This window comes from Trachemys scripta, chromosome 1 (genome assembly GCF_013100865.1).
Source record: "Trachemys scripta elegans isolate TJP31775 chromosome 1, CAS_Tse_1.0, whole genome shotgun sequence".
Lineage (NCBI taxonomy): Eukaryota > Metazoa > Chordata > Testudines > Emydidae > Trachemys > Trachemys scripta.
In genome coordinates this window covers 249,698,794-249,716,484 of record NC_048298.1, presented here as the reverse complement: position 1 = coordinate 249,716,484, position 17,691 = coordinate 249,698,794, and the positions used below count along the sequence as shown (strand labels likewise).

The following is a 17,691-nucleotide window of genomic DNA, read 5'->3' as shown; positions in this document are numbered from 1 at the left end:
AGCACCTCTAACACATCCTGAGAGAGGTTGCTTGAGCCCTGCAGATTGCACCCTAACTGAAAAGGGAAGGGGAAACTGTTTCACACTACAAGAAACCTTAACACAGACATTTAAGAGGTGACCTAAGCATAATTCTGTCCTTATAGACAACCGCATACGGAGACCCAGCCATCAAAACTTGTGGGTTTCTCTTCACGTACAGTGCTACAGGGGTGTAGCTGCATCGGAGTAGCTGCGCTGTTGTTCTTAAGTGAAGATGCTCCTATGCCAACGGGAAAGCTTCTCCCATTGGCATAGTTAATCCATCTCTCCGAAAGGCAGTAGCTATGTCAACGGGAGAAACTTCCCTGTGGACACAGCGCTGTCTACATGGAGGGTTAAGCTCAGTATACCTACGTCACTCAGGAGGTGTGGATTTTTCACACCCCTGAGCGATGCAGTTACACTGATATAGATGTGTAGTGTAGACCTGGTCTGCAACTCCACCAGGCTACACGCTGAAGTGACAGCCACTAAAAATTCTGTCTTTATAGAAAAGTGTTACAAAGAACATGTTAAAGGTTGGAAAGAAGGTTCCATTAAAGACATTAATACCATATTCAAGCACAAGGAAGGAAAGGAATCTTTAACCAGCGTAAACAGTGTAAACCCCTTTAAGAACTTGGAAACTATAGAGTTAACAGTTGAAAAAAAAAAAACCCACCCAAATAACCACTTAACCGAGCAATAAAAAACCCCATAAACAGCTGGTAAATGCACTTTAACAGAACTGAGAAACCACAATGTTTCAAGGATAATAGATTGTCTAAAATAGTTCAGACAGAAGAGTTCTCTGACTGGATAGTTCTCTGACTAGATCATATTGAAAAATGCCTCCACTTATATATTGATATATATACACACACACCTATCTTGTAGAGGCTTTCCTACCAGAAATAAAAACTTGAATAGTCAGTGAGCAGTTCTCCTCAAGCAGAGTCAGCCAGCTAGCCTCCATGCTGTCAAGTGCAGAGTTTTTGGGTCTGGGTCCAGTACACTAGGCTGTGATTTTAAGAAAGGATATTTGGAAGGATGGGAACCAAAGACGGACAAATTGAAAGGTGAATTAGATTGGGAAACCAAAATTGATGGGCCCAAGTAGAAGCTTGTCCTGAGCCTTGTCCTGACAAACTTTCCTGAGTACTCTGAGGATTAACAGGATGAGGAGAAATGAGAAAGGCATATAGCATGTTTTGATCCCACAGAATCAGATCTGCGTCTGCAAGAGACTTTGGACTCATTCCTCCTGGTGAGCAATATATGGGATATTTCTTATCATATGTGGCAAATATGTCCATTGAGGGAACTCCCTAATCATGAAACACTGAATTCAAAATAGAGTCTTTTAGCTCCCGTTCATTGGAGATGGAGTCTTTCCTGCTCCGATAATCTGCTAAATTGTCCTGGACACCTGCTAGACAAAATGCCAACAGGTTGCTATGACAATTACATCATTCCACAAGAAAATTGATTCCCAATAGAGGGGACGATCTTGCAACCTCCAAATGTGTATATAATACATTGCTGTCCTATTATCTGTTAGGATCTGAAGAGGGGTGTTCTAGAGCACAGACAGACACGCTTTGCAAGGTAGAAGAATGGCTCTTAACTCCAATATGTTTAAGTGCAATTCCTCCTATGGGCCTGAAATTTGCCTAGGTGTGAACTCCATCATTGCTTGGATGCATCCTTTAGAGTAGTCTGATGGAGAAGCTGGATGATAAAACTCACTGGCACATACAAAGGTGAGCCCATCCACCAATGAAGAGATGCCAGCACCTTTGGAAGTATCACTACAGGAAGGCATAGTGTGTATCTGACCGGGTAATAAACTGGTCTTAACCACCCCTGAAGGGGGCAAAGGTGCAGTCTTGCATATAAATTCTCAACATCAACACTTCTGGGAGAAGGAATCAGAGCAGAGCTGTATTAGATTTCTTTTGTAGAGCAACTGAGATGTTAACAAAGCTAAAATGTATAATAAATATCTTGCAAGCTGGCAGGAGGTGAATCAATACAAATGTTTTCAGGTGCAGCAAACTTTGATAGTCTGGGACCAAGTGAACAGAGAGATTTTTTTCAATCCCTGAGTTAAGTTAGAAAAAGTATGGTTAAACCACATAAAGGATATCTGTAAGAAGAGCCATTTCAGGAAGACCAAGTTTATATTAGATTGTGGGGAATCTTGAGGTATGATAAGGGAAGAGTCAAGAACAGCTCTAGTTTTCTAATTTAGATTTTTTTTTTTTTTTTGCCAACAGATTGAAAGAAACACAACTTTAAAAAACTACTAAAACTAACACTAACTAAAAATCTAATACTACTTATGATACAACAGGGAAGCAGATGGACACTGTGTAGCTCCATCTCACTGCAACTGGCAGTAAGAAGGAACTGTATGGTGGTTGGGGCTGTTCTGTCCTTTATTACCCCTCTCCCCAGGAAGTGGGACAAGAAGATGCAGGTAGGGTAACCAGACAGCAAATGTGAAAAATTGGGACGGGGGTGGGGGTGCGGGGTAATAGGAGCCTATATAAGAAAAAGACCCAAAAATCGGGACTGTCCCTATAAAATCGGGATATCTGGTCACCCTAGATGCAGGGTGCATATGCAGCCTCCAATGGATACTGCTGGCTGAAAGATTCTGAATGGGGCATGTAGAAAAATGATCAAAGTAGTATTTAAGAGATGAATAATTCTAATATAATCAATTTAGCATTTTAGGCATTTCACCCATTACTTCAGTGCATAGTTACCAATAAATAAAAATAAATGATTATTTTTACATAGCAATTTTTATCCTGAAGGATCCCAGCTCACTTAACAGACATTCTTTTTTCTCTTTCCACACATAAGAATTTCTTCATTCACCAGCGACATGCAACAGCTGTTTAATAGCAACACAACAAGTCAGATTAGAGCAGAAGTTGAGGAAGAGCATATTCAGTTGCAGGAGGAATTCAGGTAAGTAAAACATGATTTTCCAAGTCCGAATTTTGATAGGACACTGTGATTAATGCCGACTTTCTTCTTTACTTCGCTTTTACCGAGAGAAGAGGCAGTGCTTGTTGCTAAAGATAGGAGTGATCTACTAAAATGAGGTATTTTAAGCAGCAAAAGCGTGGGAAGGTATGTCCTCAGCCTTGGGGCAAGCACCTATGATCTGAGAACAGCAAAACAAGGACCCTGGACTTCAGAGAGGCAGATTTTAATTGACTCAGAGAAATACTAGGCAAGGTCCCATGGAAAGGCCAATTAGGAAAAAAATAGTAGTCAAAGGAAGCTGGCAGTTCTTCAAAAATGTAATACTTACTCAGGAGAGCATTCTGCGCCAAAAAATTTAAAATTCTGCACACAATATTTTTTAAATCTGCAAAAATCTGCACGTTTTATTGGTCATAAATAAATGCAGAGGCTCCAGCATGGCAGTGGGGAGAACAGGCCACTGATGCATGAAGGTGGGAGATCACCCTGCACTCCCCCTCCCCACCCCTCGCCCTGGGGACACGGACTCAATGGTGAGGCTGCACCCAACCCTGACACAACACAAGGCCTGGGCCTGCCCCAGAAACACCAGGTGTGGGGCAGGATCCAAGTGTGAAGGAGCTCAGTGTGGGGGGATAGGATTCTGTGTGGGATAATCTGGATACAGGCAGCTCAATGGGGGGTCTGGTGTGTGTGTGGGGGGGGATCCAAGTGCAGGGGCAATGGGACCCTGCAGGGGCTTCCAGGTGAAAGTGATTGGTGCTCAGCAGAGGGGGTCTAGGTTTGGGGGTCTCAGCAGGGGTGTCTTGGTGCTGGAGGAATGGGGCTTGGTGCAATGGGGGTCTGGGTCCAGCTAACTGGGAATCAGTGGCATGGGGGTCTTGATGTGGGGGCCCAGGGTGATGCAGGGGGATGGGGCTCGTAAGGGTGGGGGTTTGAGTGCAGAGATTTCAGTAGGGGGTGGTCTGGGTGCACGGGTGGGAGTCTGGAGGCAGGGCCTCTGGGTGCAAGGGGGCTCCAGATGCAGGGGTTGAGGGTCAAAGGGGTGGGGTTCGGGTATGGGGTGTCTGGGTATGGCAAGTTCAGATGCATGGGGTTTGGGTGGATGGGGGAGCAGCTCCCTGTATAGTGACCCCTCCCTCCACAGCTGAAGAGCAACGGGGGCATGAATCAGGGGAGGATGCTGAACTTCCTGCAGCTGGGGGAGGTTTCTGAGGTTGGGTCTGACACAGACCCAGCCACTCCTTGCAGGGGAAGAGGAAGTCCAGCTGGGACTAGCAGCTGATCCCGGCTTAGGGTAAGAGCTACGGGCTGGGATGTCCCCAGCCCTGTGGTGAGTTTCCTCTCCATCAGCTGCTCTGGGTGCCTGAAACGATGTACCTGCAAAGCTAGGGAGTGGCGCATGACTGCTCTTGCAGCTTCCCTGTCAGAAAGTCATTTTTCTGCAGGGAAGCAAAGAAATCTGCTGGGGGCATGGGGGGGGGGGGGGGGGGGGGGGGGGGGAGGGGACATGAATTCTGCGCATGCACAGTGGTGCAGAATTCCCCAGGAGTAAATACTAGAGGCTCAACATCAAGCTATTCTGATGCAGAGGAAAGATAAGAAGAGCCACAGGAGGCCAAAGTGGCTGCACAAGGAGCTTTTTAGCTATCTAAAAATCAAACGGGATACATAAAAGGAAATGGAAGGAGGGGCATGTCATCAAGGAAGTATAGATGGGAATAGCAGCAGTGTGAAGGGACAAAATCAGGAAAGTCAAGGCAAAGAATGAGTTACAGCTGGCAAGAGATGTTAGAGACAACAGGAAGGGGTTCTTCAAATATGTCAGACCAAAATGAAAGATCAAGGACAGTCTTGGTCCGCTGCTTATTGGAGAACGTGGGCTGGTAACGGCAGATGATCGGAAGGTAGAGCTGCTCAATGCCTAAATTGCTTCAGTCTTCTCACAAAAAATAACATGTGACCGGACAACTGCTGAAGTTACCATAGACAATAACAGGGAAGGGATGCAGATCGGGATAAGTAAACATGTCAGATCTTCTGACTAATTTGAATGAATTCATATCAGTGGGATTGGATGCTATTTACCCAAGGGTACTGAAGGAATTAGCTGAAGAAATCTCGGAGCCACCGAGATATTTACAAACTCATGGATGACAGGAGAAGTCCCAGAAGTCTGGAGAGGGTCTAACATAGTGCCCATCTTTTAAAAGGGGGGAAAGAAGGAGCTGGGGAACTCTAGACCAGTCAGCCTGACTTCGATATCTGGGAAGCAACTACACAATGTATAAAACATTAAATTTGCAAAAACCTGGAAGATGAAGGAGTAATCACTAGCAGCCAGCATGGATTTACCAAGAATAAATCATGCCAAAATCAGCTTGATTTCCTTCTTTGACAGAGTAACTAATTTGGTAGATGGGGGACTGCAGAGGACATAATATACCTGGACTTCAGCAAGGCTTCTGACACAGTCCCACATAACATTCTGATAAGTAATCTGGAGAAACGTGGGCTCGACAGGACTACCATTAAGTGGATACATAATTGGTTAAACAACCGCAAAGAAAGAGTAGCTATTAATGGAATGAGGTTGGATTGGAGGGAAGCGTCAAGTGGGGTTCCACAGGGATCTGTTCTGGGTCTGGTGTTATTTAACATCTTTATTAATGACCTGGATGTAGGTGTAGAGAGCATATTGATCAAGTTTGCAGATGACACAAAGCTAGCGGGGTTGCCAATACTTTGGAGGATAGACCTAAAATTCGGAGGGATTTTTATAAATTGGAGAACCGGGATACAGATGACAACATGAAATTCAAGACAAATGTAAGTGCTACACTTAGGGAAGAAAAACCAAAGGAACAAATGCAGAATGGGGAGAAACTGGCTTGGCAGCAGCACTGCTGAGATGGATCTGGGAGTTGTCGTGGATCACAACCTCAACATGAGCCAGCAATGCGATACTGTTGCAAGAAAAGTAAATGCAAGTTAGGTTGCATTAACAGAGGCATAGCATGCAAGTCATAGGAAGTGATAGTACCACTCTACTTGGTGCTGCTTAGGCCTGTGTCCAGTTTTGGTCAACAATGTATAGAAAGGATGTAGAGAAACTGAAAAGGATCCAGAGGCGAGCAACAAAGACAATCAAAGGGATGGAATGCAAGCCATATCAGCAAAGACTGAAGGAACTGGGTATGTTTAGTTTGGAAAAGAGGAGATTAAGGAGGGATATGATAGCAGTCTTCAGATATTTGAAAGGCTGCCATAAAAAAGATGGATAAAAGTTGCTCACTTCTGCACAGAGGGCAAGACAAGATCCAATGGATTCAAACTGCAGCATAGCAGATTAAGAACAGCAGGACAATGGAACAGACTCTCTTGGGAGGTTGTGGTAGCTTCTTTACTGAAGATTTCAAAAGGAGGCTGGATAGCCATCTATCTTGGATGGTTTAGAGACAATAAATCCTGCATCTTGGTAGTGGGTTAGACTAGATGACCATGGCGGTCCCTTTTAACACTTTGATTCTATGATTCCCAAAATAATCTGAAACTAGCTGTGGGGAGCCAGAAAATACACGTACGGCACATAAAATGGGAAAACAATTGTGGGAGCTAACCAGTAGCAATTCATCTAAATGATTGTCTTCTATCATTATCTCCCGAAAGTGTGGATTTGGCACCCCATCCCCAAGAAGGGGCAAGACTCAACGCTGCTTTCTCTTTTCTCCTCAGCAGCATAAAAAAAAGAGGCAGGCAAGAACTGATGGTTTAGGTGCCAAAAATTCCAAATCCATTTAGGCAGAACTTATGCTTCCGACAGCTATCTGGCAGTCTCTTGTTAGCTGCTGGTTCTTTTCCCCCCGGTTGGCTGATGGCTTCCTTAAGTTGCTGCTTCCTGAAGTAGCAGCAGCAATTTAAGTTTTGTGTCTTCATACTGAACAAGAGGTGGACAAAATCAAGGATGTGTCTGAACATACTTCTATAAATTAGGGTTGTTGATTAATCGCAGTTAACTCACACAATTAACAAAAAAAATTAATCGTGATTAAAAAATTAAAAAATAATTGCAATTAAGCCCAGTTTCAATCACACTGTTAAACAATAGAATACCAACTGAAAGTTATTAAATATTTTTGGATGTTTTTCTACATTTTCAAATATATTGATTTCAGTTACAACACAGAATACAAAGTGTATACTGCTCACCATATATTTATTTTTGATTATAAATATTAACACTGTAAAAAACAAAAGAAATAGTATTTTTCAGTTCACCTCATAGAAGTACTGTATTGCAATCTCTTTATTGTGAAAGTGCAACTTACAAATGGAGATTTTTTTGTTATATAACTGCAATTAAAAACAAAACAATGCAAAACTTTAGAGTCTACAAGTCCACTCAGTCTTACTTCTTGTTCAACCAATCACTAAGACAAACAAGTTTATTTACATTTAAGGGAGATAATGCTGCTCACTTCTTATTTACATTATCACCAGAAAGTGAGAACAGGCGGTTGTATGGGACTTTTGTAGCTGGCATTGCAAGGTATTTACATGCCAGATATGCTAAACATTTGTATGCCCTTCATGCTTCGGCCACAATTCCAGAGGACATGCTTCCATGCTGTGACACTCATTAAAAAGTAATGCGTTAAATAAATTTGTGACCGAACTCCTTGGAGGAGAATTGTATGTCTCCAACTCTGTTTTACCTGCATTCTGCCATATATTTCATGTTATAGTAGTCTTGGATGAGGACTCAGCACATGATGTTCATATTAAGAACACTTTCGCTGCAGATTTGACAAAAGACAAAGAAGGTACTAATGTGAGATTTCTAAATATAGCTACAGCACACGACCCGAGGTTTAAGAATCTGAAGTGCCAAAATCTGAGAGGGATGAGGTGTGGAGCATGCTTTCCAAAGTCTTAAAAGAGCAACATTCAGATAAAGAAACTACAAAACTCGAACCACCAAAAAAGAAAATCAACCTTCTGGTGGTGGATCTGACTCAGATGATGAAAACGAACATGCGTCGGTCCACACTGCTTTGGATTGTTATTAAGCAGAACCTGTCATCAGCATGGACGCATGTCCTCTGAAATAGTGGATGAAGCATGAAGGGACATATGAATCTTCAGCACATCTGGCATGTAAATATCTGGCGACGCCGGCTACAACTGTGCCATGAGAACTCCTGTTCTCTCTTTCAGGTGACATTGCGAACAAGAAGCAAACAGCATTATCTCCTGCAAATGTAAACAAGCTTGTTTGTCTGAGTGATTGCCTGAACAAGAAATAGGACCGAGTGGACTTGCAGGTTCTAAAGTTTTACATTGTTTTATGTTTGAATGCAGCTATTTTTTGTACATAATTCTACATTTGTAAGTTCAACTTTCATCATAAAGAGACTGCACTACAGTACTTGTATTAGGTGAATTGAAAAATACTATCTCTTTAGTTTTTTTTACAGTGCAAATATTTGTAATAAAAATAAATATAAAGTGAGCAGTATACACTTTGTATTCTGTGTTGTAATTGAAATCATATTTGAAAATGTAGAAAATATCCAAAAATATTTAAATAAATAGTATTCTATTATTGTTTAATAGTGGGATTAATGACTATTAATTTTTTAATCGCTTGACAGCCCTGCTATAAATATAAATAAGCTACCCTGAATTGGCAGAGATATGGCTCTACCAGAATGGATCTATATTCATATATTTTTGCCTGCCCTCCAGGCTCAGAAACCCCCACATAGGACAACCGATTGAAGTGATGTCCTTTGCATTCTCACTTTCATGACTGGCAGTTTATCTGAATTTCATCCAAGAAAGGAACTCTCACTTGACTCAAATGATTAAATCTTTTCATAGTATATGTTTTCAAAATGTGATGATACTAAGACTTACAGGGTTTTTAGTAAAGAAACAAGAGAAAACCAGTTAGAATTAAAAAAAAAAATGTATTACCAATGCCAGAGATAACACCAAACAGATCTTTGTGGAGGCTGTTATCCAAAGTGTTTCCTGATTTTTGTGGTGTTACTAAAGGATTTACAGATGGCATACTAAGTGGTTCATCTTTTGCACTCTGTTTAGAAAAGAAATAAAAAACAAATGATTATAATGTACATTTTGTGACATTCCAAAATTAGTATGTGTGCATATTACATCTCTCTCTGCAGGAATGTGATATCTGATGTTTTTAAAATCAAGGGTGACATCAAAGTATATGCCACAACCCACTGAAACAAACATGGGATACCTAAGGTTACCTCTAACACGTCAGTATGTTTACTTCAATATTGCCAACAGTTGGACATATACTTTTTAGCATGACTTTATTTAGACTTGCCTTACTTCTGTTTACAACATCCGGAAATTTCTCCTTCTGAAAACATATTGTGAACTTCTCTTTTTTGTTTCACTTGGTAATTTTTATGTCATTTGACTGAATTAGATAATAAAAAATTCCATCAACATCGGCTGTCTGCTAAGTACCAACAAAGACTCCTGTCTCTGTCTTCCTAATATTTAGGTATGTGATTAACTTTATGTAGTTGAGTAGCCCCATTGACTTCAAGCATGTTAAGTACATGTGTTAATGCTAGCAGGATCAGGGTCTATAATAGCAAAAATGCAAGCTGTTGATATAGTTAGCAGGACAGCTCAAACACTAATGCCCAATTTCTGAATAAAAAAAGTAGAGAAGCTAATTTTTTTGTACTAAAGACTTTGTTGTAAATACTTTTTTTAAAAAAGAAAATGTCTAAATGATCATGATTTGGGGTCATTTTCATGATTTCCATGCTTTCTGTGAAATGTCATTTACATAGGACCCTAATCATAGTGCATATGCAAAAGAGGGCCTAATTAAGATAGCACAGACAACCATAATTCTGGCATTACCTAATTTCAAAGTCTGACTTTGTAACCTTAATGTTCTTTTCATGTTTCTTTGTGTGTAGCTGTAAATAGGCAATTGATTGTTTTTTTTTTTTTTTTTTAAAGAAATTAATATATACATGCTGCATTTCCTGTGCACCTAAACTTTTAATAAACTTTTATGGAAATTTGGAGTGAGCAAAATACAGGAACATGACCAATACGGTCTATAAAAAGCAAATATTAACACATATAGATAGATACAGATATATGGGCACACACAAACCAATACCACTTCTTTGTCCTTTGACATAAATGGCACTCCTTTGTCCTTCTGACATAAATGAGGTGGGAACGCGGCTTGAGGTTTCTTCTGCTCTGGCTATCCTTGGTGGCATAAGAGTCCCTCCGGGGCCATTACAAGCTTATTTTAAAACAGAGCAGCCATAAGGCTGGTCTAATTTATGCTCCAGACTGAGCTAGCCTGCTGCTGACCCCAGAATATATGAAATACAGTGGTGATTTAAGTGCACCTTGGTTGGACCCAAGAATCAGGTCCATAGCATTCAGCATGCCATATGCACATTATTGAATATATTCTGCTAAAAATAACTCAGAATGTCAAATAATAAACAGGCTCACTTACGCTGCTGGAAGGATTAACAGGAAAAGGTGACACGTCCTTGACGTTGATTCGTTGGACATTTTCTAGCAGCAGTCCGAACACTGGCAGATACAAAGTGGCTATTCTTGCTTGATGGCTCTGAACAAAGATTCACGGTTCTTGTTAAACAAATAATGAAACCAGTGATTTAAGAAATAAACTAACAACCCCATTAATGGGAATGTTTCTTCTACCATTCTTCCCCAAATTACAGAACCCAATATTCAGCAATAGGAAAGATATGCTAAATGAGGGTCTAGGACAGAAGTCCCTAAACTGTGGGACACAGACCCAAGGGAGGCGTGGAGGAACTTCTGGGGGCCACGGCATGGCCCGGGCCAGTCCCCATGGGGGGCAAGGAAGGGGTGCCATCCAGCTCCTCCCTGTCCCCAGCTCTGCTCCAGTCCCGCTCCCAGCCATGTCCCTGGCTCCTGGCCCTGGGCTTGGCCCTGTCCTCAGCCTCAGTACGCTCCAATCCGGGTCCTGCCCCTGCTCCCAGCCTTGGCTGCTCCTCCATTCCAGGGCTGGGTCTGGGGGCGGGGCTGAGAGCAGAGCCACTCTTGGCTGCAGGCCTGGCTGCTGGCCCCCACCGCAGCCTCGCTACAGCTCTGCTCCCGTCCCTGCCCCCAGCCGTGGCCCTGCTCCCATCCCCAGCCCACGTCCCTCCCTGACCCCCTGAGCCATGGCCCTGCTCCCAGGATATGTGGATGGTTTAAGGGGTGGCACAACCCTCAGAAGTTTGGGGACCGTTGGTCTAGAACATGTATTCATTAGCATACAGATATACAATGCTGACCACTAAATATTTATTATTCAACAATTAATGCTGCAATTAAAATTTATAGGTCAAGGAATTTGTTTTCTTACTATTTCAACATGCCACTGGAGAACAAAATGATACGTGCTTGAAACTAAATACATGGGAAGGGTCAAACTAAAACTATGCAAATTTAAGAAGTGCAATTACAAAATCATGGAGGCTTCACCACAACACAAGGCCCTCAAATTTTAGAAAAACCAGGAAACTCCAAAGTCATAATATTTACTACAACTGGCAATTCCACTTATATTAACTAGTTGTCCTTCTAATAGATCATGGAAGGACTAGCCAAAATTAGTTGAATATTAATAATGGTTAATAGTCATTACAAATAAATAAGTTAAAAAGCAATTATTTTGAGTAAATGAGAAAATCTGACTACATTTGTCTACATTGTAATTTGTTTAAATGTAACATGCAGTTATTTTAATAAGTATATTTTTTTTATAGTTAAAAAATGAAAACACAAATCAGTTTTCAGAACCTTATGTTTGTATCAATATCTATCAGTTATATACTAACTATATCACGGTAGATACACTTATTTTCTGTTGATACTTCATATGCAAATTAACAGTATTTTCCCATTTATAAAACTTGAAAATGTACATACCTAAACTTTTTAACTTCCTAATTGTTGGAGTAGCAATAAACTTACCCTGGAAGCATATCTGTCATCAAAAGAATGCTTTATCATCAAATTCTTGAGCACACTAATTGCAATCTGCCGGATGTCTCTGAATTCTTGTAATGCATTTCCCACCTCCCGTAGGAGCAGTCCCACTAAGAAGTGATTCTTGCAAAACTCATCTGTTAACGAATAGTCGAGCTGGAGGTCTGAAAGTAAAGTATAAGCTGTAGTTTACGAAGGGTGCAATTAATATTAATTTGCCAATTAACGTAAGCATGGGCTTCCCCCTTCGTTCATGCTTAGTTGCAAAAACAGTTTAGTCGTGGCTTGTTCAAAAACCCACTTAGCCTCAAAACTGTATGGCTTTGTCAGGCAGACATTTGTCATATATACTATGTGTTCATTCAACATGTAGACATTAGACCGTTAGTGAAATACAAAACAACCATAGCTTTAAGTATAATTTTATGCAAACTAGTAACAATGAATATTAAGAGTAAAAAATGGTTACCTACCTTCTCATAACTGTTGTTCTTCGAGATGTGTTGCTCATGTCCATTCTAAGTAGGTGTGTGTGCACCATGTGCAGAGTCATTGGAAGCTTTTTCCCCTAGCGGTACCTGTTGGGTCGGCTGAAGAGCTTCCTGGAGTCGCGCCTTCATGGTGGTGTATATAGGCCCCTGACGACCCGCCAGTTCCTCTGTTGGAGTACTCCGGTAAGAAGGGGTAGGCAGGTGAGGCTTGGAATGGACATGAGCAACACATCTCGAAAAACAAGTTACGAGAAGGTAGGTAACTGTTTTTTCTTCTTCGAGTGCTTGCTCATGTTGATTCCAAGTAGATGACTCCCAAGCATTTCCCTTGAGGTGGGGGTCAGAGTTCATGGATTCGCTGATTGGAGCACCGCTTTGCCAAAAGCTGCATTGTCCCTGGCCTGCTGAGTGATGGCATAATGCGAGGTGAACATGTGGACTGATGACCAAGTTGTGGCCCTGCAAATCTCCTGAATAGGGACCTGCACCAGACATGTGGCAGAGGTGGTGCTCGTCCTCATGGAATGTGCAGTCAGAGCCAGGCCTGGCACCTTTGCCAAGTCATAGCAAGTTCGAATGCAGGATGTGATCCACGATGAAATTCTCTGGGACGAGACAGGGAGACCCTTCATCCTACTGCTAGTGCAATAAAGAGCTGGTTTTATTTGTGAAAAAGACAATGCCCACCTAACATCTAGGGAGTGGAGATTTTGCTCCCAGCTCTTGGCATGTGGCTTACGGTAGAACATCGGAAGGAAAATGTCCTAGCTTGTGTGAAAATGAATACCACTTTTGGAAGGAAGGCTGCATGAGGCCATAACTGAACCTTGTCCTTATTGAATACCATGTGTGGAGGTATGGATGTCAAGGTCTTAAGCTCAGACATTCTCCTGGTTATAGCAACCAGGAATGCCACCTGCCATGAGAGGTAGAGGAACGAGCAACTTGCTAAGGGCTCGAAGAGGGTCCCCATCAGCCTGGAGACCACTAGGTTAAAGTCCCATGCCGGTACTGGTGGTGAATTTGAGGGTATAATCTGTCAAGTCCCTTGAGAAAGCAGCCCAGCACCAGGCTAGCAAAGACTGATCGGCCGTCAATCGCAGGATAGAATGCTGAGATCACCACCAAGTGAACCTTTAAGGACGACACCACCAGACCTAACTACTTAAGGTGCAACATGTAGTCCAGAATGAAGAGTATTGATGCCCACATCAGAGACGTGCCCTTCTGTACTGACCACATCGAAAATCTCTTCCATTTGACTAAAGCTCTAGTGATGGCTTCTGGCTACCAAGGAGGACCTCTCTGACAGGCTCCAAGCATGCCAACTCCATGGGGTTTAGCCACGAAGCTTCCAGGCCGTGAGGTGGAGAGATTTGAGGTTGGGATTCTGGAGGCGGCTGTGATCCTGAGTGATTAGGTCCAGCACCAATGGCAGGGCGATCGGAGTGGCTACTGACAGATCCAGAAGCGTTGTATACCAAGGTTGGCGGGCCTAAGCTGGAGCTGTTAGAATGACTGACATTCTGTCCCTTCTGGCCTTGAGCTGGATCTTGTGAATGAGTGGTAAAAGTAGGAATGCATAAAACAGATGGTCCCTCCACTGGAGGGGAAATGAATCCGTGATCAAGCCCAGGATGTGATTTTGGAAGGAGCAAAATTGCTGACACGTCCTGTTGAGTCTCATCGTGAATAGGTCTATTTGGGGAACTCCCCACTGCTTGAAGATGCTGTTGATGATGTCTGGGCGAATGGACCACTTGTGACTGTGGAAAGGTCTGCTTAGATGGTCCGCCAGCTTGTTCTGGGACCTCAGAAGATAAGAAGTCTCTAGGTGTATTGAGTGGGCTATGCAGAAGTTCCAGAGCTTGAGGGCTTCCTAGCATAGGGGAGAAGAGCGTGCTCCACCCTGTCTGTTTATATAAAACATCGCTGTTGTATTGTCTGTCATGACTTCCAGATGGGTTTGGAAGGTTTGGGAGGCTAGGCAAACCGCTCTCAGCTCCCCCACATTAATGTGAAGCAAAAGCTCTGCCTGGGACCAGAGGCCTTGAGTTCTGAGATCCCCGAGATGTGCTCCCCACCCCGACGCTGATGCGTCCGTGACTAGAGACAGCAAGAGCTAGGGCCTGGAGAAGGGGACTGCTGTACATACTGTTTGGGGATTGAGCCACCATAGTAGGGACTCGATAACCTGGGGAGGAAGCAAAACTATCTTGTCTCTGTTTGGTCTGTATACTGATGCCAGCCACACCTGCAGAGGTCTGAGTTGCAGCCGTGTATGTTGCATCATCTATGTGCATGTGGCTATGTGACCAAGCAACTTCAAGCAGTTCTGTGCCGTTGTGGTTGGTAAACCTTTGAAGCGGTCTATGATGGAGCAAATGGCTCGGAAGCGAGACTCCGGTAGGAACGCCCTGGCTTGAGTGGAGTCTAGGACTGCTCCCATAAACTCTATCCTCTAGGTAAGGGATAGAGTCGACTTGGGCACGTTCAACAATAGACCCGGTCCACTGAAAAAGTCACCCATATCAGATGTACATGCGCTTCTACCTGCGCCCTGGAGTGGCCCTTGACCAGCCAGTAATCGAGATACGGGAACACTTGCACCTGCCATTTCCTCAGGAACGCGGCAATGACTGCCATGCACTTGGTAAATACACCGTGCGGGGGAGGGGGACGCCGACAGGCCAAAGGGGAGGACTGTAAACTGATGAGTGCGGTTCACCACGAACCAGAGGAATCTTCTGTGGGCCAGGACTATCGATATATGAAAGTAAGTGTCCTTCAAGTCAAGGGTGGCGTACCAGTCATAGGAACATAATAACGACCATACTGGGTCAGACAGAAAAGTCCATCTAGCCAAGTATCCAGTCTTCCTACACTGGCCAATGCCAGCTGCCCCAGAGGAAATGAACACAACAGGTAATCATCAAATAATCCATCCCGTCGCCCATTCCCAGCTTCTGGCAAACAAAGGCTAGGGACACCATCCCTGCTCATCCTGGCTAATAGCCATTGATGGACCTACCCTCCATGAACTTATCTAGTTCTTTTTTGAACCCTGTTATAATCTTGGCCTTCACAACATCCTCTGGCAAGGAGTTCCACAGGTTGACTGTGCATTGTGTGAAAAAATACTTCCTTTTGTTTGTTTTAAACCTGCTGTCTATTAATTTCATTTGGTGACCCCTAGTTCTTGTGTTATGAGAAGGAGTAAATAACACTCCCTTATTTACTTTCTCCACACCAGTCATGATTTTATAGACCTCTATCATATTCCCCCCTTAGTTGTCTCTTTTCCAAGCTGAAAAGTCCCAGCTTTATTAATCTCTCCTCAGATGGAAGCTGTTTCATACCCTCTATTCATTTTTGTTGCCCTTTTCTGAACCTTTTCCACGCAGTATTCAAGATGTGGGCATACCATGGATTTATAGAGAGGTAATATGATATTTTCTATCTTATTATCTATCCCTTTCTTAATGATTCCCAGTATTCTGTTAGCTTTTTTGACTGCTGCTGCTCGAGTGGATGTTTTCAGAGAACGATCCACAATGATTCCAAGATCTCTTTCTTGAGTGGTAACAGCTAATTTAGACCCCATCAATTTATATGTATATGAGTTTATATGTATAGTTGGGATTATGTTTTCCAATGTACATTACTTTGCATTGTTTTCCCCGGATCCAGGGAGGAAATGATGGTGGCCAAAGATACCATGCAAAACTTCAGCTCCTTCATGGATTTGTTGAGATCTCGCAGGTCGAGAATGGATCTGAGACCCTCTTTGGCTTTCAGGATTAGGAAGTATCAGGAATAGAATCTCTTTCCTCTTAGCTCCAAAGGAACCTCCTCTACTGCTTCTATACATAGGAGTGATTGCACCTCCTGTCAAAAAAAGCTGCTGGTGAGAGGGATCCCTGAAGAGGGACGAGGAAGGGAGGAACAGAATTGGAGAGAATATCCCATTTCTAACATGAGCAGCACCCAGCGGTCTGAGGTTATCTGGGCCCACGCACAACAGAAATGGGAAAGATGGTTCAGGAAGCAGGGAGAAGGATCCGGGCTCTGGGCTGGTGTGTCGCCGCCTGACGCACCTTCATAAGGCGTGCTTGGAGCTGGAGGACTGCCTCACCGAGCTCTGGCCCTGGTCAGATGGGGGCTGAAAAGGTCAGCATCTGTTGTTCCTGCCCCGTTTCCTAGAGTCCTACCTATGTTGGGTAGGGCAGAAGTAAGGAGGAGGTGGCTGGGGTTTGAAGTGCTTCCTCTGAGGAACTGGTGTATGGAGCCCCAAAGATTTCAAAGTTGCCCTTGAATCTTTAAGGCTATGGAGCCTGGAGTCAGTCTGCTCCGAAAACAGTCCTGAGCCCTCAAAGGGCAAGTCCTGGATGGTCTGTTGGACCTCTGGGGGGAGGCCCGACGCTTGTAGCCATCATGATTTTCTCATGCCAGTGGCAGAGGACGTGGTACGAATAGGCGAGTCCGCCACATGCAGGGTAGCCTGCAAGACTGTTCTTGCCACCTTGACTTCTTCCACGACTGCTATGAATTCTGACCTGTCCTTTTTAAAATTTTAACATTTATATATAGTTAAAAATGTGGATTTACCTTGATATCTCTGAATTCTGCCTTTTCCAAATGGCATAGGTAGATTCAAAGGGATGTAGTGTTCATGGTTACACACCACCCGAAGAAATTCAAATTTGAATTCAAAAAGGGTCTGCAAAAATATTTCAGATGTAAATTACACAATTTAATAATTTAGTGATTTTCTGGTAGCATAGCTAAAAAGGAAACAGATTTCTTAACACTAGTGATTTCTCTCTCCTTTACAAATCTACAATCCTAGGGATTATATGTGTCATGCCATACAGACCCAGGAGAACTCTTTAGCACAATACAGCATTTGAAAGCCAGGTCTAATTCTCTGTTACATTTCTTACTTTTATCAAGTCTATGTAGTGTGGCACGGAAGATTTGAGAGTTGTTTGAGATCCTGGCAGAGATCATATGCACCTCTTTAAAAAATAGTGAGTGCCTTGATGGCATGGCACATGCAATTAGAAGGGTCGTAGATTTGTAGGAACCTCTTAGATATCAGAGGGCTTGCTTTCAATTATTGTGA

General features: G+C 43.0%; 1 protein-coding gene across 1 annotated transcript in view; it reads right to left on the bottom strand.

Moving 5' to 3' along the window:
* Positions 1-17,691, bottom strand: part of DOCK9 (dedicator of cytokinesis 9) — a gene marked incomplete in the record, with an annotated part of 250,627 nt that overhangs the window by 97,344 nt on the left and 135,592 nt on the right. The window contains 4 exon segments of the mRNA XM_034758221.1: positions 9,004-9,124; positions 10,565-10,681; positions 12,061-12,239; positions 17,175-17,286. Of these exon segments, the coding sequence (XP_034614112.1) occupies positions 9,004-9,124; positions 10,565-10,681; positions 12,061-12,239; positions 17,175-17,286 (529 nt within the window).